Raw genomic sequence first — 21,307 nt, forward strand, 5'->3', positions numbered from 1 at the left:
AAAGAGAAGAATTTTTTTTAGTCACGTGATTGATTAGCTATATTGTCAGTTGAAAGAAATTTAGAATAAATTGATTTGGAAAAAATGTTAACAACTTTGCATTGTTCTTGACTTTTATAAATCAATAATTAATGGTTTTGCATCTCGAAAAGTAGACTTTAAATAAAAATATATATGACAATCTTTCCTTTTAAAAAAATTAGGGTCTCTCTCTGAAGTTTAGCTTTAGGCCGCCAATCTTTTGAGAAGGCCCTGATCCAAATTTTATGTTTATAAAAAAAAAAAAAGTTTTTATGCCAAATGGAACCATGCCAAACTTGGTATGGTGGTTTTCATGAAAAAAAAGAAAAAAGAAAAAGAACCATGCCTAACATGCTTGGTTGGGCTGCATCGTCGCAAAGCCTATTCGAAAAAGGAGGTCTTCCAAGAATTCAGGAGGAACTTGTGGATGACTAAAGGAACATATTTGACTTGTTGGAAAAAGATGACTTAATCAATCCAATAAAAAATGTGGCCTAAACTTACAATTTTGTGTGGAGTACATATCTTGAGTTCTCATTACTATTTCCCAAATTAAACTTCCACCACTCTTTTCTCTTCCCTATTCTAAGCATACTCTCCTTCACTAGCAAATCAAGACTTTTAACATTCATCCTTCGTTACACACAAGACTCTCTCTCCCTTTGTACATCTGTCTAATCAATATATTTTTAAAGGGATAATTAGCTTTCTTTATATAATATATAGTTTCTTCCTTTCTTCTTTCCGAGAGAGAGCACAGAAATTTTAATTTCCTCCGTATCTCTCCCTTTTCAATAATTCTTTTTTTGGGCTTAATTGATAAATTGTTAGAATGCTTCCAATCTTCTGAAAAAAACATTGGGATTGGACTTCTCATTGGCATCTATCTCCTCCTATTTTATTCTTTATTTAGTTAACACGAATTCTACCCAAAATTATTTCTTTTCCATTTTTTGGAGGATTTGTTTGCTGTCTTGTCACATTTCCACAATAACTTTCGAGAGAGTATCGACAAAATAGGTTAGTCGCTGTTAGAAGATTTTCTTTTTCTTGTCATATGTTCATAGAAAGTGTTTTTCAACACTAATTTTCAACTGCAATACAGTTTCATATCTCAAATGAAACTACATGCAAAAAAAAAAAAAAAAAAAAAAGGGAGTAAACGATTGCATTTCCTATGAAGCTGATTTCTAAATTCGTCAAAACAAATGAATCTCTAGACTATGCTATTGCTGTTATCTTTGTAATCGTCGCTGTTTATTTTTTATTGTTGGAGCCATTGTTACTATCAGCATGATTTGTTTTCGTTATCCTTGTTATTGTCATCAAGTTTTTGTTGTAGGTTACCAATATAATTAGTTTTTTTGTTATTGTCATTTTGTAAAAATTTATATTCCATGACCTAATTTTTCGTCTGCAGGCATGAACCCAGTTTGTTCGCCATATTTTGATCCTGATTATGATAGCCTAGCTGAGAGGATAAATGGCCCAAAGTAAGTGATCAAAATTGGTTTGTCAAAATTCTCTATTTGACAAAAGTTCAATCTTCTTATTTTGATCCTGATTTCGATAGCCTAGCTGAGAGGTTTAACTTATTTTGCCTTATTTATAGATGCCGAGTTACTCTTGACAATGAGAGTCTAGAGAATTGTACAGTAGTGAAGGTAAAACAATCTTCTTACTACAAAATTTCTCTTTCAGATGAACAATGAATTGTTAATTGACAAGAAAAATACTTTTAGTTGCGCTAAACGTAACCATTCGTTTTATATGCAGATTGATAGTGTAAATAAGCAAGGTCTCCTGTTAGAAGTGGTCCAAGTGCTAACAGATATGAATCTCATTATATTGAAAGGCTATATATCTTCAGATGCTGGATGGTTCATGGATGGTAATCAACATAATATTCACATTATATATTCTTGTTATCAATAATAATTATCCCACTTAAGCCTACAATTAATAGGATCTAATATGTTCCTTTAAAATACTTGTTTTCAGTCTTTCATGTCAAAGATGAGCTCGGTAACAAAGTTACCAATCAGAGAGTTATCAACTATATTCAGCAGGTAACAATCATAAATAAAAGTTCCAAGCTAAAATGCTTTTCAAACTAGCCTAAAATAGAAAATTAAATCCCATGCATGATAAGTGATATTAACTGAAATGAATAACTTGCATCGCATTTAAACATAACCTATACACACTGATAACTATTACTTATTTTACATGTTTATTATAGTAAGTTACTTACACTTTCTTACTCCCTCCTTCCTAAGAGGACTGTCTTAGTTACTATTTGGATAGTCAAAAGATATTTTTTTTACCATAATTTTTCTAGATATTTTATAAATATTTTGAATTATAAACTATTGTCATGACTTATTATACATTTTATGTAATTTTTATTTCAAAAAAATAAAAAAAATTATGTCCGAATTCACACCGAACATTAATTAGTTTGGTCCTCGTAATCCAAACCCGGATAGTCTTTTGGGATGGAGGGGGTATTTATTTTACCAAATTAGAATAACTTTATACATAACCATCTATTTAAGTTACCAACTTAGAAAATGACTAATTGTATAAAATAATACACTGTCAGTATATAGAAGTTACCTTGTTATTTATAAACCTTGAATTTATGTTCTATGCATTGACAGTACAAATAATTTTGACACTATCGTGTTAAGTGACCAACAACAGGGGCTAAGTCTTCATATGAAGCCTAATATTTTAACCTAAAAAATAGAGTAATAACTCATCCCGGCCAGTTAAATTACACAAATCATATGTGACTGATGGAAAGAAACATGCAGGCCATTGGTGCAAATAGGGAGGGAATAGAGAAATCAAAGACAGGAAGTAGAAAATTTTTCAAATGTGAATCTCCACCAGAGCCTACAGCAATTGAAATGACTGGAAGAGACAGGCCAGGACTATTTTCAGAGATATCAGCTGCCTTAGCTGATCTCCATTGCAACGTTGTGGAAGCACATGCATGGAGCCATAATGCACGTTTAGCTTGCGTTGTTTACATTTCAGAGGAGTCTACTGACACACCTATCGACCACACTCGCTTGACAGCTATCGAAGATCATCTCACCACAGTGCTCCGAGCAACTACTGCTCGGAGCACAAACGAAGATAATATGAAACAACAAGAAGTGAAAACCGCTTATGGACTTAATCCAGAAGGAGAAGGCACGGTGACCGATGTGGAACGTAGACTACATCAGCTTATGCTATCTGTTCGTGATTTTGAAAGCCCTTCAAACCCGCCTATAAGTAGTTCTCCCGGATTAATGGGGTCTCCAAGATTAATTGACAGCACTCATGATAAGGAAGAGAAAATGTTGAGTGTGCGTATTGAGAATTGTCATGAGAAGGGATATTCAATAGTTTCTATTCAGTGCAAGGATCGCAAGAGGCTCATGTTTGATACTGTTTGCACTCTTACAGATATGCAGTATGTCATCTTCCATGCTTCCGTTGATTCCCGTGGGGGTTATGCATTTCAGGTACTTTTTTTATTTGTACCTTATAATGAATTCACTCCTCTTTAGAGTTGTCAAAAAAACTGCACAAGCAGGGGCAGATTTAGGCCTAAATCACAGTGCACCTGAATCCATGGTCGCTCCGCGAAACTAGATTATTTGCCCCAAGGAATAGGATCTATTCCCACTAACTACTTTTTTTTTCTCCCTTTTTAGTGATGCACCCATGTTCTAGAAATCCGAGATCTGCCTACATGCCTCTCATATAAGAGATTCCATTTATAATTTGTGCTAGATTCAATGTATCTTTAGATATGCTGGCCCAATGACCCTCTCAAAGTGATAATTACTTCAATTGAACTTTAAACTTAGTCCACAAATGCAACGGAAATAGGTATGTAGTGAGTATGGCCTCCTAGCAGGGGTGGAGCTAGGTTGGGCCGAGGGGTTGTCATCCGAACCCCCTTCTGCGAAAAATTACACAGTAAATATAAGGTTAAATTTTTTTTTTTATGTATATATTTTGAATCCCCTTGACTTTTTCGTGTGTTTACTTTTTTATATTTTTGAACTCCCTTAGTAAAAATCCTGGCTCCGCCACTGTCTCCTAGTCCAAGATTACGACCTTGGGACGAATCAGACACATAAAAAGAAGAGCACTAATAATGAACAAGGAAAAAAGACAATATTAAATATGCTGATGAACTTTTTGATGCCACAGGAATATTTCATAAGGCATGTTGATGGATATGCAATGAGCACAGAGAGTGAGAAAGAAAGAGTGATAAAATGCTTGGAAGCTGCCATTGAACGAAGAGTTTGTGAGGTCTTGGTTTCTTCAATCTCTTAGTAGTAGTTGGCCATTTGACCTTAAGTTTACATCTTTCTGATCATCATTACTTTTATTTGTTTGTTTAACAGGGAATTCGATTAGAACTATGCGCCAATAATAGAGTAGGATTGCTCTCTGACATTACTCGGGTTCTTAGAGAGAATGGTCTAGCGGTTGTTAGAGCAGATATAGCAACTGAGGGAGGGAGAGCAAGAAATATATTCTACTTAAGAGACATTTCTGGTAATAATATAGACATGAAATTTGTCAAGTCCATGAAGACCGAGATGGGCGAAATTGATGTTGCTGTGAATAACGAGACAACCACAACCGCAACAACAACAACCAAAACCTCCATGACACGTGGAAGTTCTTTTCGGTCTCTTGGAGATTTAATGAAATCTCAGTTCGAAAAACTCTCCCACAACTTCGTTGCGATCTAGTGGTGTCACACGTTAGCCGGTTTAGCAACTAGATGATGTACATTCCTAGATATTTTTTGTTGTTTGATAGGATCATAGGTAGACATTGTACATATGTATAACTTGTAAATTTGTCAATTGAATCTATTCGTGCACATTTCAATTTGACAACCCAAGGATATTATCTTTGAATAAAAGCTGAAATTTTCCTTTACGCAGAAAAAGAGTCGGCTCTTATTTATTCGCTTTAAGAAACTAGAGGGCAGGTGAACAGTAGAATTCAATCTCTAGATTCGGCGCCTGGTACTAACACCCCATCCTCAAGGCTCTGCCAGAAGGCCTTCCACTGACGTGTCTGGCCCCTCAAAATGATGCCTTAGTTTGGGCGACCAATCTCATAAGAGGAAATCTAACAAAACCCAACTATATATGGCTCGATAATAGCTAGGCTTTCTAAGAGCCTGTTTGGATGGGCTTAAAAAAAACAGCTTATAAGCTGAAAAAACAGCTTAGCCAAAATAAAATAAGTTGGGGTTATAAGCTGCTTTAGATAAGCTAAGCCAAACGGACCTAATTATTTTTTTGGGCTTATTTAAGCACAAAATGGCTTATAAGCTAGCCAACCAAACACTCAAAAAAGCTGAAAACAACTTATAAGCTATTTTCAGCAACTTATAAGCTAATCCAAACGGGCTCTAAGTCTTCCACTTCTCAGAACAGCCACGGATGCCCCACAATCCAAGCTCGAACCACCATCCACAAAGCAATTTTCAACTCCAGTGACTACTAAAAAGTCATGGCTGACGAATATAAGTTCACCATTGTTGGGAAATTTCTGAGAAGCTGACCGAAGATCAAAGTCATTCGAACTGCTTTCATCGAACTAGTCAATCAAAGGAATGGCTTAAAGTTTGTGTTTATGACTATCGAAAAATCTTTATAGACTTCAATAATTAGGAAGATCGTAAAAAATGTCTACTTTAGGAGATTCTTGAGATCGGAGGCCTTCAAATGTGGCTCAGGATGTGGACACCAAACTTTAGGCCTGAGCACGAATCTCCATGTGCTCCAATTTGGGTTCTTTTACCTGAATTGTCTTTTCACCTACACAAATGGAATTTGCTAAACAAATCTTGAGCCATGTTGGAGCAACTTGTAACAACTCAACCCCTCTTTTTGAGTGTTTCTGTTCCAAAACATGTGTTTGGGACCTTGTGTAAGTTAATACCATTTGCTACTAGTCAGCATGGTTTGGGTTGGGACCCAAGGGGGTTCGGTTGAGTTTCGGCACCATCACACTATATCTATAATAGCAAATTTTGCTTGTGCAGATTCTTTTGCACGATCAGGCACACATGCCTGCGATCGCGGTACAGAAATCTTTTGGTAATCGCAATTGCAAACAAGGTGTCACTATCGCATAGAGTAAGAAGGCTTAATTGACTTTAGTCAAATATTACGGTAGATCAGAGCAGGACTGTGAAGGGTAAAGTGGTGATCACGCAAAGGCATCAACAACGATTATTAGATATTTTTAGCAAGATTCTCTCCACTTGTGAGTTCTAAAGAGTGTAGATTCAACCTACAAATTAAGGTCATGATTCCTTACACTAGCCTTAATATTATACTTGAATTTGGAGTTATTTAAACTATGAAATCTTGAGTTTTGATTGGTTTTTAGAAGAAAAAAGGATGCTATTTGAATTGTTTGATGTATATAAAATTCATCTAGTTCATGTGTGGGGAAAGTATGTGTTAGATTGCTAGGTCAAAGTATCTGCTATTGCCACGAGGTCCTTAGCATTATACATTTACACTGTGTCGTGATACGTTTAGCAGTTATTGAAATATAGCATGCCTATCCAGCAATTAGTAGTAGTTGATGATATTGAGCATGTCTAGTTACTAATTGTTGATATTTGGAATTCTTTTCTTGAATTAAGAAATGGTGACTTTGACCAAGTCAATTGAGATTAAGAGTCCAATTATAACTTAGGGTTCTTAAAAAGACTTCCCACCGACTTTTGGATTTCAAAATTTAAATTTTTCAAAATTTAAATTTTCCCTCTCCTCTTTACCTTTTCATCTTATTTCCCTTCCCTTCTTTTTGTTTTCTTTCTCTCTGTCATTTTCTCTCTACTTCTTGCTCGTCGTCATTTTCATCTTTTTCATGGCGTCTTCTTCTTGTTCTCCTCTTTTTTTTTCTTTTTTTTTTCTTATTCTAAGTACTGTTTTACTTTGGTCGTGAGAATTTTCTGGAGAAAATTTGAAAAAAATAATTGAGCCACTGAAAGAAATTCTGCAGAAAATCCAACAAATTTTAGAAGTTGCAACAATTACTGAAATTTGAGTTGTTGAGTTGTTGCAACAACTATCGAAGTTGTATAGTTGTTGAACAACAAAATCGATAATTGTTGCACCGAAGTTTGTGAATTTTCTGCAGAAGGTGAAGGGTGGAAAATGAGGCGAAGGAGATGGAGGTGGAGGAGCCGGAGGAGGCTGAAGAGCCAAAGGAAGTGGTGATGGAGGAGGCGGAGGAGGAGGCGCTGGCGTAGGAAGAGGAGGGAAGTGGTGGTGGTGGCAGAGAAGGAGGAGGCGGAGGAGGGGAAGGGGTAGAAGGAGGTAGGGGCTTTGTGTAAATAATAAAACATGGGGACTTCTAAAATCAGTGTCATTAACACTAGTCTCAAAAGAGTCACCTTACCTAATAAAATAACTTGTGTCACTCTTTCTTAATTTGAAACTTATTTTGTCACCCCTTAATTCATTCACCCAACTCTCTTGTTCATATTTCATGTGTTGTTTTTCATTGGCAAACTCATCGCAGCAGGCTTTTTTGGTTCCTCTTTTCTTGGAAGTAAAATGGTAAGACACGAACTAAAATTGAATAACATCAAACTACAGCATGTTAGACTCCATAATTAAATGTAGAATTTCGAAGTCTATCCAGGTACAACACATCCAAGACTTCCTGCTACAGTTTCATACTTGGCCTTATAACTACAAAGGATCAACCCCTAACATCCGGAACAATTTTCTGGAAATAAGTTGAGGCTTCAATTGTTTGTTGCTATTAATACGGTTTATTTAAAGGCCAGCCCAGTGATCTAAACTCTCACCTATGCGCAGGGTTCAGGGAAATGCAGACCACATTAAGTCTACAACCTTACCTCTTTGCTTTTTTGCAAGACGTTTCCATGGCTTGAACCCGTAATCTCCTACTAAATGGTTCTTCTTGTTGTGTCAAAACTCCCCTTCATACAGTTTATTTAAACAAAAAAAAAAAAAAAATCCAGGATACCATTCAAGCAGTTATCACTTCACCAATATTCCAGTAGGTCCTCCTCCCGTCAACAAGAGGTTGACCATGAAGAAAGCAAGTAGGATTTGTAGTTTCGTGTGCAATTCCCACAACAAGACACAAAGTTGAGGATACCTGCTTCAGTTGGCTCAGCAATATCCCTTTCTCGCTTCTCTAAAACTCGAATAAACTCGTCTGAGCTTAAACTTCCATCACGATTTGTATCGAAAACATGGAAGACAAGTTCTATCATGTTGTCAGTGAGAGAGACTCCACATACCTGTTAAATACTTTGTCAGAAGAAATTGAGAACTAAACAAGCACGTAAACATATAAAGAAATGTTCCAGTTAAAACACATGACACACACAAATTTAAAACAAAAAAGAGGATAACATTAACACATGCATGCATGCATGGGAAAAGCTGACTGAAAGATGGAAAAGAGCAACAAAGAGTGCATACTCGAGAAGCAGCTCTTTTAAAATCACTTCTAGTCAAAAGACCATTCGCTTGCCCAAAACAGAAAAGTGCCAGTGAAAATGGTTGCAACTTCTTGCGCAGCTCAGCAAAACTTTTGAATTCCTCAAATGAAATCCGAATATGACTTAGTTGTGACTCATTATCTAAATCATCAACTCGATCAAGCAACTTGTTTAAGTACTTCAAATCAGCAGAAGCAACCATGGACAGGGCAAAATCCTTTGCTGAAATGCTCCCTCGAGACTTGAAATCATAGTGGGCAAACTCCAATTTTAGCATCTGTGAAGCACATACATGACAACAGCAATAGAATTAACATCACACCTGAAAGAGGGGAGGGAATATCACTTTTATTAGTTCATTGATACAATACATGCAACTGGGTTTCCTTTAAAAATAATAGCAGAGGGTGATACAATATAATAACACAAGGGAGGGATAATTGAAAACCATTGCAATGCAAACGACATATACTAACTGAAAAATAAATGTCAAACTATTCTTGTTTTCCATTTTGCATTTGATGATTAGAGTTGACATACTTCTTCATGCAGATCTCTCAAGAATTGGACAAATGTATCATATTGGAGGTGTTTCTTGCCATCTTCCCCAAAGAAGTCTTGTAATAGGCCTCCATTGTCTACATGACCACCTAAATTATGCCCTGCTCGAAGTCCATCACTGTGATGAGCACCTTGCCTGTTGTGAGCTCGCATCAAAGTCATTACTTTCTTGAATTCATAAATGTCTATCTCTCTGTCACAATATAAGCACTAACTCATTAAACCACACAAAATTTGGTGTCTGACAGAAATAGCGAAACAGGACAGCATGAATAAGATACATATAATTGTTCAACCTGAATTTCTGGCAGTCATCCCTCAAACCTCCCCAAATAAATAAGTCAGCAGTCTTTGAATTAACTGGAAAATGCCCTCTCTACAAACAATTGACACTATCTTAATAGAGTAACAGCTAAGTCACAGCATTAAGTTGTCATTATCAAAGCCATAGAGCTCAACCATTTCCTTACTCAATCACCATAATATCCAAACAGAACAAACCCATAGTTAATCATGAAAGTGATATATCTACCTTTTCTGAACACGAATTATTTAGAGTCAAGAAGGAAAAGAAAACGAAGATCATCAAAGGGGCCTCTTCTAAGTCACGCAATTATCCATCGCTGAACAGAAAAAGTAAATTTTCCAAGACTCGCAACTACATAAAACAGAATACAAAACTGGAAACTGTTCTCTCAGTCTTCTGCATCCTCATTTGCGTTCAGTAATTGACATAAGAGATCCCTCGTATGCTAGTTCTTACATTCCTATCATACAAGAAGGGGACAAACAATTTTATTCATATCCCTACTTTACAAATTGCAACTTAAATGTTGAAATTAGACTCCTACCCATTACAGTCGAGGTCAAACATCTTGAATACCACTGAAAAACTTGATTCAGGGATACTCAGCAGGGTCACAAAGAATATATACCTGTAAAAAATGCAATAAAATGGAAGACTTTTTCAGTATTCAACATAAGTATGGCTTATAACTCAAGCTGAATGATTCTAAAGTTTAAATCAGGAGAAACAGAGAAAAACAAGACAAGGGGGAAGATTACTTAATAATGGCAAACTGATGAGTTGAATAGAGAACAAGAGAAACTGCACTGAGACTTGGGACTCACTCTTTGAAAGATACGTGGCCATCGCTGTTTGTGTCAAAAAGCATAAAAAACTTTGATGGGGCGCATCGCAGTTCACCCGGACTTCTTTCACCTCTGAGATGTCCATCTCTCACGAGGTGTGATTCAGATGGAGGGAACACAGGAACAACCGCTCTCATTAAATCTGCTGGTGTCATAAGTATTTCTCCATCATGGGCTTCAAAAGATGCAAAGTACTCAAACACCTTCGAGGAAACAACAAAATGTTGAAACAAATAGTTAACCCTCATGCAAATCACAGCCGTGGTAGAACAAGTTTTTATAGAGAGAGATAAAAGTTGAGATCTTTACCGTACACTACACAAACACAATATCCCAGTACACTTATCATTGGAGGGGAAAACATTTTTGGCCAATTAGAAAATGCCGCCAAGTAGGTCAGAGAAGTTGAAAAAGGCCGCTCGGATGCAGAATTTGTTAAATTCTTGATGCAAGATACATGTCAAATACAGGTCAACCATGAGATTTTGCTTTTCTGGCATTTTCACATTAGGGCACCATCACCGATGCATCTAAAAACATTATAGTGGAAAATGAGCACTGAAGGTTGTCTTCACTGAATTTCTTTATCAAAAAAGATTGTCTTCACTGGACTACTTTTAAGATACAATGTACCTACTACAGGAAATTTTCCGCTGATGCTCTCTCTCTCTCCACATTTCCCATCCTCACTTTTTCAGTCATAGTGTACAAAAGAAAAATGGGAGTGGATGTTGGATTGCAAAGGTCCAATACATCCATTAGATGAGTGTCACAGAGATGTCAATGCTAAGATGGATGTGCGGTAATATAAGAAGATCAAATGGAGCTTAAGTTGGATAGGATGAGATGAACTTATTTTAGTCAGTAGTTCTAACAGATAAGACTCTGGTATCACTAAGTTCAGTCATGCAAAAAACTACTCTATCTAGTGATGATACACAGTCAAAACAATATGACAGCATCGACAAATAGCAAATATAATCACATTGTAAAGATTCAGTACAGCTTTCCCCTTCATTTGATTGCAAGAAACATCGAAATTTAGTCGTCCACATACTGATCGGTGAAACCAAAATATGCTTTTTAATCTAGTATTCATCTACTCCCTCTGTCCTAATTTATATGACATAGTTCGGATTTCAAGAGTCAAACAAGAAAAGATTTTACCGCAATTATTCGTATGCCCTTTAAATATTTTAAATTGTAAATTATTGTGACTTATACTACTTTTTATGTAGTTTCTAAATATGTAAATTGTTTTATAAAAAAAATAAACATTGTATGTCCGAATTCACGGTCAAAATGAAGAAGTTTGACTCTCGAAATCCGAATTATGTCATATAAATTTGAGAGTGAGGGAAGTATTGATGGAAAATTACAAACAAACTAAATGATGTTGAGTTAGATAGAATGAATACCTTTTCAGGAGGACTTCGCATCCTAATACGCTTTTCATATTTAAAGAACACTTTTCTTCTGTAAGCATCTGCAAATACAAGTTAACCTTAAATTATATTCAAAATTTCACTCAAAACCACCAAAGCAATAAGAAAGATATACTCCCCCGGTCCCACAATTGAAGTTAAGTTGACAATTTAAATATTCTACAAAGCAAGTTTAAACCACAAAATTTAAAGGATATTTTAGTAAATTACAAATTACTTTATTCAAAAGTCTTTTTTTATTCAATTTTGTGACCAATCAAATTAAGATACTTAATTGGGACAGAGGGAGTTATAAATGATTGTTAAAAGGGTAAAAAGACAAAGAAGTTAAGAAGAATTTACCTCCAAAGAGATAATTTGGTGGATGATGATCAAGAGTGTCGGAAAAAGAGAAAGAAGGGTAATTGGGGGAAGAAAAGGAGTAAAATGTGAAAGCTAAAGTGGAAGTGGTAATGAATCCACCAATCCATTTGAGGAAAGATGATTTTGGATGGTGCTGTACATTAGTTGCAGTTAAATGGCGAATATGGGGGAGTTGGGTTATGGATATACAACGGGTGGGTTGTAGAGAACGCCGGAGAGCTGACCAAACTGGCATACTTTTGTTGAAAACAAGAGACTCGGAATCGGATGTCAACAATCTTCCATACTTTAAAATATTAGGAAAATGACCAAATTGCCATCAACTTTACTATTATATATAAGCGCTGATCTGAAACTTTTGTGGTCCTCACACATACCATTAGGGACCCACAGGATAGTAAATTGCATACGTGGTAGTTGTGTTGCTTACCCTTTTTCAAATTCTTACTTTTGCAAACTCCCACTTTTGCATACGTGGCACTTGAAACTGTTCTTTTTTGCTCCTTATTAAATTACTTTTTACTTCTTCATCCCAAAATATTTTTATATAATTATTGAGTATCTAAATTTTTAAAATATTAGATTAATCTAATTTAATTTAGTCCCGAAGATTAATCAAATTGCTTTTCAAAAAATTGAAATGTGACAAATATTTTGGGATGGATGAAGTCTATTATTTGTCCTTATATATTTGGGTAAAAATTTATACAGCTTTGGAGCCAAATTTTCTTTTATAACCGGAGGATTTATTAGGTCTTACTCTATCCTTTATTAAACCTCCAATATTTTGCTTCTTTAGTGAACTCATATGTGTGTGTAAAATTTGTCCTAAAATTATTTTTAGGTATAGTTTTAAGAACTTTTACTTTATTAATGTATTTTAATTATTATTTATTAATATTCGTGTATGATCATTAGGTTTATTTGTGTAAAAACTCAAAACTAAGATTATAAATATGGTTGTATGAATTTGGAGTTATTGAAAAAATTTGTTGCCTTAGGTGATTCTAGAAGATGAAAACATATTTTAAGTGAGTTCAAAATAAACACAAAATGAGTTTGAAGCAGGACAGAGTTGGTGTGTCAGCTACGAATTTGGTCAATTTGGTCTGATTCGGTAGCGCTTTGGTTCAAATTTTGTATTAATCTTAAAAATTCACTAAGTATGCATATATTATTAATTTAGGTTAAAAGAAATTAGGATCAGAAGTCATAAACTTCAAATTCTGACGCCACATCTGATTTGATGTAAATAATTTCATCAAAATGAAAGTTAAGATATTAAAAGAGTGAAATGAAAATTTTGCTTTTATATATTGGAAATATACTTATTTGAAATTTTAATTATTATACATTAAAAAGTGCAAAATAAATTATATTTCTTTAATTAAGTTATCTATTTCTACAGGGGAAATTTCAGAAATGTAGAATTCGCTAACTTACATTGCAAAAGTATAGCCCAAAACTTACATTGCTAAAATATAGCCCAAAAACACTTTTATACAACGTTGTATACTTATATACAAAAGATAGTTACATTATGTATATCGGTGTATGAAATGTATAATGTGTAGGTATATACACTAAAAGATATAATTATACAATATTATACATGAAAATACGCACTTATACATTTATACAATATAGTATATGTGGGTATAAACATATATCTAAACTGGTTTTGAATAAGAATTGCACTTTTATACAAGACAGATATATTTTGTATATAGGTGTATAAAAATGTATAATAGTCTATAAGAGGTGTGTATATGGGTGTATGCACACCTCTCATTCACTATTATACAATATTATCTACAATTATACAGAAACTAACTATAACACCACCAACGACGGAGTAGCAGTAACCACCAGCCATCGTCGAAGTTCTGTTCTCAAGCGAACTCCAAAACCACCGACAAAGTTCGATGAGCAGCAACATAATTTCTCCCTTTGTTCATCTCTATCTCTCCCTCGACGAGATCAAGCCGGAGTTCCGGCGAAAACCACCAGCTACACCAACTCGCTCACCACCACCACCAGATCTGAGTGAATTTTTCGGTGATCGAGAGAGAGCGATAGTGAGAGAGAGGAGGCAAGAGAAAGGAGGCAGAGAGAGAGAGAGAGAGAGAGAGAGAGAGAGAGAGAGAGAGAGAGAAGGAGCAGGAGGGAGATGGAGTGGGTCATTTTTTATAAGATTTAAAAAAGTGGGTTCCCTAATTACCATACAATGTAATTCTTTATCTTGAGTTTGGGCCCGGGCTTAGCACAGGCCCTTGCGTAACTAGTTGCACTTATAAGAGTGAACCTTTTTTAACAAGAGAAAAAGGCAGATTCTCTATACAACTATGCAAATGGTCCAAATTTGCCTCAACATTATGAAATAGTCTAAATTTGACCACTATCTTCTTATTTTGAAAAGTAACTTTTAAAAGTGTTTTTCAAAAAAATAATTTTGGTGAGATGCAGTTTGTGTTTAACTAATTTATTTGAAAAAAAGCTTTTGATAACCAGATTATATTTGGCTAATCTTTCTAAAAAAGTATTTTTGAGTGTCAAATTACTAAAAAGGATAAGTATCAATGAACGTTTACTATTAAGATTATTTTATAGAGAGATATTATTTTAAACATCTATTATGAAGGACTTTAATTAATTTTTTAATTTTATTTAATTAAAATTTAAAGTACTTATTAAAATTTTCAATCAATAAAATACATAGATAAATCAAAGAAAATATTAAATATCGATATACTATCAACATGATGATTTAAATATACTAAAAAGCATATAACAAAAATAACATTATTGTTCTTTTAAGTACAAAAAGGTAATAAGGCTGCTTGAAGATCAAAAGAAAAACAAACGCCTTTTTTTGGACAAGAATATGAAGTAACTGTAATTTTATTTGGAACAGTTAAATGTATGATTGAGATCTCATTAAGAATCAAAATGAGTTGCTATACATAAAATGCATAATTATGAAATTAATGATTTAATGAGGGATATACTTGGTAAATATGTATTTATGGTAGGAACGTTTTTGTCTTGAATTTTTTTTTCTGCTTTTGCTTTTTTCAAGAAGCAAAAATTTTTAGCTTCTCCCCAACCGCAAAAAAACTACTTCTGCTTCTACTTATTGGCCAAACACCTCAAATTTCCCCCAAACAAAGTGATTTTCCCTCCCAATAAAAGGACTTTGGCCTCAAAACCGCTTGGCCAAACAGGCTCTTCATCACTATTCCTCATCTCTCTAAATCGATCATCACCAAAACAAATAAATTCTCTTCACTGCCAAAAATATTTGTTAAACTCAAGTATTTTGACATTCCTTAAAGTTTGAATAATGTTTAGCATCGTAAATATGTGAGAAGTTTAAATTCAAAGAATTCATACCACGATTAATTTGAAATTTTAAATAACTATTTTGTAACAAGGATTTGATCGTAGTAACTATAGACAATAAAATTCGCGCTAAGAAAATAATGGAGATTGGTTTTTATCGCAACAATCATAGAATTTTGTTTAAATTTTATGAGTGTTACAATCTCTATGAATCCCCTGTTCTTCTTTTCAAAAATATATTCAATTGCCTTTGAGTTTTACTTTGATTTTTGTGGACTTGATCTTGACTTGTACTTGGATTCAAGGGCCTGAAGCTTGATCTAAATTTTGGGGTTGTTGATCTTGACTTGTACTTTTATTCAAGGGCATGAAGGTTGATCTTGAATTTTGTGGTCTTGATCTTTAGAACTTGTAGAGAAATACTTGCTTGCTTAAAGCTTGTAGCTTATTGAGAAAATTGTGTCGTTCCACGAGCTCTTTGGCTTCTTGTTAGAATTTTGCTATCTATTTTGAATTATGAGACTGTCACGCTCCGAACCTTGTCCTGGGTGGATCACCACTCGATGTCTTAACTTGACCCGAGCGAACCAACTCTACATGCTTTATGACTCGAGACATATATTGTCACGACCCAAAATCCCCAATAGAAACTAAGTCGTGAATCATAAATAAATTGCATAAATAAAAAAGGAACAACTATAATAAGTCTCATAATGAGTCAAATAATAAGGATATAAAGTAGTCTAGTCAATAAACCTCCCAAAACCTGAAAGTCATAAGTACAAGAGCTACTAATTTGAATACAAGTCTGAAATGCAACAATGATACTGTCTGAAATAAGGAAAGACGGGAAATAGAGATAGGAAGGAGTCTGGCACCGCGGAACCATCATCGGCTCACCCTAAACTCCAAGCAAATGCTCCAACAAATCTACAAGCCTTGATCTCCACTCGTGCGGGGATCTGGACCTGCACACAAAAGGTGCAGCAAGTGTAGAATGAGTACGGAAAGCATGCATACCCAGCAGCATCGTCGATCCACCCTACACTATAATGATGATGAGGGTTGATACTTCTGATACTCCTCTTCTTGCTTCGTTAGTCTCAAAGTTCACAGTTTATAAGCATTCAATAGGTAAAGGAATTATCCACAACTCAATCAATTCATAAAGTCCCGTTCCTTTCTAAGTATAGTCGTAAAGATTCAATCTTTTCAACGTTTCGCACAACTATGGTATGGAAACAAGCCAACAAGTAAGATAACATGAAATGCACGTGAAAAATATGCAATACACGTGAATAATATGCAATGCAAGTGAAGAATACGCAATGACCATATGTACCGGTGTACACACACTTCTGCAGTAGGTTTCACGTGAGCCATGGGGGACTCATGAGGTCGATACACCCACCTAGAATACTAGATCTCCCAGATCACATCGGGCACAGCCAATCGGCTATAATATCATCATCACTCTGTTTATGTACCATATCCAATATCCGGCCTCTAAGGCCCTTTCTCGTATCCCATAATTCATATGCCAATAATATTATGAATGAATATAATTGATATGCGTAAACCATGCAAATGCATAATCATCAATTCAATATCAAGATTATATGTTCTCTTTCATAGTTTCCACGAGATGTGCAGTGATGAATGCAAGTCGAATCAATACTCACAAGTCTTAGTCAAACATGGCTATCACTGCCCAAATAAGCAACAACATACCAACCTATTGGACTTAGCCACCACCTTTATGGCCCGAAGGCCACATAATCTTCGTCACATTGCATGATTCTTTCATATTTTAGTTACCCATACAATCACACCGGTACCTGCACAAGTGTTCGTCACCTCATGAGTACGGGACCCCCAATTCCCCATTACACTCCTTAGTTATATTAACCAACACATAACACTACATAAAGGGTCTAGTAAGTCTCAACTTGCTTGAATCTAAAGCCGAAGAGTCACTCCGCAACCTCTCCATTCCTTTGAACTTCCGAATGAGCCCAATCTATTCAAATACAGTATCTACATAAGAATACAAGTCTATCAATAATGATTATTTCATATAAAGGATTCGGGTAAAAAAGTCAATCCAAAACCATATCCCGAGCCCCGGAGGTCAAAACCGAAAATTTACCTTAAATTCATCTTACCCATAGTCATAATCCTAAAAATCGTGAAGGTTCTAATCACATTTGGACCTTCAATTTCATTAATTCCTACTAAATCCATTTCCATGGGAAAACCTTAGAGCTCATTTGGTACGAGGGATAAGGGATAAATAATCCCGGGATTAAATTTGAGATGAGTTTATCACACGTTTAGTTGAGATTGTAGTGTTATTTCTTCCCTGTGAGAGGGTGGAATAACTAATCCCAGGATAAGTAATCCTAGGATAACTTGTTTCCCAACCAAATAACCCCTTAATCTACTACTTAGAATCATGAAAGCAAAAGGTAAATAAAGGATGGAATCATGAATTAATACTTAGATTATGGTTAAGAACTTACCCTAATGAAGAACCTTGAATCTAGCTGTTACACCTCTCATTTTCATACGTTGAGTTTCACCGAATGCTAATTGTCCTAGCCTTGGGAAGTAGGATAAATTTTTCGAGGTCATGGGGATAGATATGTCCATCTTGGGTATATAATGGAGAAAAACCATGTTTAGTAAGCCTCGGGAAGGTTTAAGACTCGTTGGATCATCGGAGTTAAGTTTCGGTGGAAGTTTGGTAAAATGTCACATTAGGGCGCAACATGCGAGCAGCAAAGCGTGCTTTGCGGCCACACAATTGCAAAGCAAAGTGTGACAGTGAAATAGGTGATGTTGCGAGGTCTGCGACACAACATGCGGCTCGCAAATCACGCTTTGCGTCTAGCAAAGCTTGCCGCATGTTATGTCGGTCCAGAATTTTCTAGACCACTATAAATAGACTAAATTCGACCCAAAATCATATTTTCACCATTTTTGGTCATAGAAACCTCTAAAACACTCTCCATTATTCATCCATAAGAAACCAAGGGAAATCCATGATCAACTACATAAACCCACAAAATCAAGTGTAAGAAACCTACCAAAGTTCATCTAAGTCAAGAAATCACAAGGGAAGTGGACTAGGGTTTTTGGTGCAAGAAAAGAATTTCCAGTCCAAGCTTATTCTCCCATTATCTAAGGTGAGTTTTGTCACACCCTAATCCCGCTAGGGTGTGATGGGCACCCGACCCCATACTCGGAGCCGAGCGAACCCGCTGACTCTCCTTACATACATAATCTTTTGGACTTTTAAATTAAATAAAGATGAAACGCATAGCACAACTTTCAGAAATATTCTTTTTCGTTGCTTTCAAATCAAACAAAATCTGTAATCATATAGAACTTATATCATAACACAAATGACACATCGGTTGATGGAGCCGCTTACAGAACTGACAACCCCTACCCACGACTCTGTCTGCAAAGTCTCTAACATTAATCAGACATCATAGCACACATACTCTGACTCGGCAGCACTCCAAGAGCAAGTGGAGCTTGCCAACTCCGCTGGAACATTTTCTATAATAGCTTCAGCTCATCTGCGTGTACCTGCGCGGCATGAAACGCAGCCCCCGAAGAAAGGGGGTCAGTACGGAAAATGTACTGAGCATGTAAGGCCAGAATCACAATAAAAGAATCATAACTGATACAAAAGGTGCAGAAACATATACAATGTCCAGAATACCAAAACTCTCGCCTTTAGAGCGTAATCATGCATATCATTATCACATAGCGTACCCGGCCCATTATGGGACTCGGTGGATAAAATCACATCATCATACTTTCGTATCATCATGCATACATATATATATATATATATATATATACATATATATACCGTACCCGGCCCTCTAGTGAGGGACTCGGTGGATGAAGTCATACCGTACCCGGCCCATTAAGGGACTCGGTGAATAGAATCATGCATGGGAACATCATATATCATACACATACCGTACCCGGCCCTCTAGTGAGGGACTCGGTGAATCAAATCATCATATGCCCTCCTGGCCACCATAACACATCATCATCATCATCATATCATCATATACATATACCGTACCCGGCCCATGAAGGGACTCAGTGAACAATGCAATGGAACGCGCACGATAACATACCCGGCCCGGGACTCGGTGAATAGACATATTGAGGCGTGCACGAGCAGAGTAGTGATAAACTATATGCATATAAATCAAGACTCGATAGACAAGTATACTTACCGACACCTGAAGGCTCAGAAACAAGTTTCGGGTCAATCCGACTCAGTATAAGAAAGTTATGAGCGTTTGAAGTACAGAACGTTCTACAAAATTTTCAGGAACCATTTTTGGAAAATCAAAGCCATAATCATGTCAAGTACCTTTCGGATATCGTTATGGATCACATCGGATAGAGCTTTTGGAAGCATATGTACGTATCAAAATAGATCACACACTCAATGGAATACTCAAACGTGTTATCATTTGACAATCAAGATATTAGCCATATCACTTATCTCTCGAATACCATTCGGATACATATCAAATAGATCTTCAGACATCATAGATACGCATCAAAATCACGTGAAACAGCTTATGGAAATCAAGAACGTTAGCCATCCTTGTGGCTCTAAGAATGGGAGTTTCTTTGAAATCATACATATACTTTGTCATATTGGTTTCACAAAGATCATGCCAAAAGAAAGAAAGGGTAAGCCTTACATACTAGCTCCACATCCTATTAGCTACGCTTATTCATCCAAACTTGCTAGTCTACATTCAAGAGAATTAACATAATCATTAGATTCATCGACATATACTTGTCTTAGTCTTTCAAATGCATTCATTCATATTCTACCAAAATTTCGGCAGCATTTCCCCTGTAAATACACCATCCCCGAGAATCTAACTCGGCCAAATCAACAATCAATAATCAGATAATTCAACTCGGCCAAATTGTTAACAACATTACCAACAATCATACTTACAACTTTAACAATCAATCCCAAAACATATTCTAACATTAACAACTCTTGTCACACAATTCACGACATTTCATTTATATCCAATTCAATCACATATACTCAAGCTACCACCAATGATCCCATATTTAAGTATTAATCCAAAATCTTTCTAACATGATTCAAGAATACTTCTAACAATTCACACAATATTCAAACAACCCAATTGATGCACACTTCCACCCGAAATCTCACAACACCACCAAAGACAACAACACATTACTTTCTTTCAAATTTATGAACTTCACTAACAATCTACACATTAACAACATCATTCTTACAAGTATATGAAACCATACTAATGTCATACTAACTCCTTCAACAATTCTACAATGATCACAACTTCTTTTCAAGTTATCAACCTTCATTTTCATCATGGAATCCACAACAACAATAATCAAATTACTAAATAAAATCAATTCATTTGTTCTACACAACACAACTATATTCAGCCACAATATCAACCTACACGACCACAACATAGCATCCACACTTTCATAAATTCCATCCATTTCTTCACTCTACAACATATACAAACCATCCACAACATATAAAAGAAGATGAAACCTTACCTTTTTCCACTTGCCTTCTTACTTGGCTAGGGTCATGAACTTGCAAGAATGAATGGTTTTCTTGCTCCAACAACCATTCCATGTTAAAAAAGGACCTTCCAATTTCTTAGAATACTAGGAGAAATAATTTTTTCTTGATCAATTTCCAAACAACCAATTTCCTTGGCTAGGGCTGAATGCCCTTCTCCTCTTCGTCTTTTCTTTCTTTCTTGAAGTTTCTTGATTTTGTGTGGAGAAATATGACTAATATGTCATATATATATATATATAT

At 35.6% G+C, this 21,307-nt stretch overlaps 2 protein-coding genes across 3 annotated transcripts; one reads left to right on the forward strand and one right to left on the reverse strand.

The window, feature by feature from the left end:
• Window positions 1–152: 152 nt before the first annotated feature.
• Window positions 153–5,145, forward strand: LOC132606157 (ACT domain-containing protein ACR2). Its single transcript, XM_060319524.1, has 8 exons — window positions 153–1,041; window positions 1,442–1,514; window positions 1,634–1,685; window positions 1,798–1,912; window positions 2,023–2,090; window positions 2,841–3,542; window positions 4,240–4,344; window positions 4,440–5,145. Exons 2-8 carry the CDS (start codon window positions 1,444–1,446, stop codon window positions 4,791–4,793), a joined length of 1,467 nt encoding a protein of 488 aa, XP_060175507.1. The 5' UTR covers window positions 153–1,041; window positions 1,442–1,443; the 3' UTR covers window positions 4,794–5,145.
• Window positions 5,146–7,650: 2,505 nt separating this feature from the next.
• Window positions 7,651–12,379, reverse strand: LOC132606158 (calcium uptake protein, mitochondrial-like). Of its 2 annotated transcripts, XM_060319525.1 has the most exons (7): window positions 12,058–12,379; window positions 11,689–11,756; window positions 10,250–10,473; window positions 9,970–10,053; window positions 9,098–9,311; window positions 8,538–8,834; window positions 7,651–8,353 (listed from the first exon to the last, which is right to left on the reverse strand). In XM_060319525.1, the coding sequence occupies exons 1-7, from the start codon at window positions 12,311–12,313 to the stop codon at window positions 8,123–8,125; spliced, it is 1,374 nt and encodes a 457-aa protein (XP_060175508.1). In that variant the 5' UTR covers window positions 12,314–12,379; the 3' UTR covers window positions 7,651–8,122. The 2 variants fall into 2 exon arrangements, with proteins under 2 accessions (XP_060175508.1, XP_060175509.1); XM_060319526.1 differs by lacking the exon at window positions 9,970–10,053.
• Window positions 12,380–21,307: the final 8,928 nt, after the last annotated feature.

The sequence above is a fragment of the Lycium barbarum genome, chromosome 8, assembly GCF_019175385.1.
Source record: "Lycium barbarum isolate Lr01 chromosome 8, ASM1917538v2, whole genome shotgun sequence".
Classification (NCBI taxonomy): Eukaryota; Viridiplantae; Streptophyta; class Magnoliopsida; order Solanales; family Solanaceae; genus Lycium; species Lycium barbarum.

Bases quoted from the DNA above. Each gene is read 5' to 3' on its own strand.
- LOC132606157 (XM_060319524.1), top strand. From the start codon at position 1,444: ATGAACCCAGTTTGTTCGCCATATTTTGATCCTGATTATGATAGCCTA. The intron at 1,686-1,797 runs GTAAAACAATCT...TTTTATATGCAG, and splicing joins AGAATTGTACAGTAGTGAAG to ATTGATAGTGTAAATAAGCA. The intron at 1,913-2,022 runs GTAATCAACATA...ACTTGTTTTCAG, and splicing joins TGCTGGATGGTTCATGGATG to TCTTTCATGTCAAAGATGAG.
- LOC132606158 (XM_060319525.1), bottom strand. From the start codon at position 12,313: ATGCCAGTTTGGTCAGCTCTCCGGCGTTCTCTACAACCCACCCGTTGT. The intron at 11,757-12,057 runs GTAAATTCTTCT...TTGTATTTGCAG, and splicing joins ACCAAATTATCTCTTTGGAG to ATGCTTACAGAAGAAAAGTG. The intron at 8,354-8,537 runs GTATGCACTCTT...AGTATTTAACAG, and splicing joins TTAAAAGAGCTGCTTCTCGA to GTATGTGGAGTCTCTCTCAC.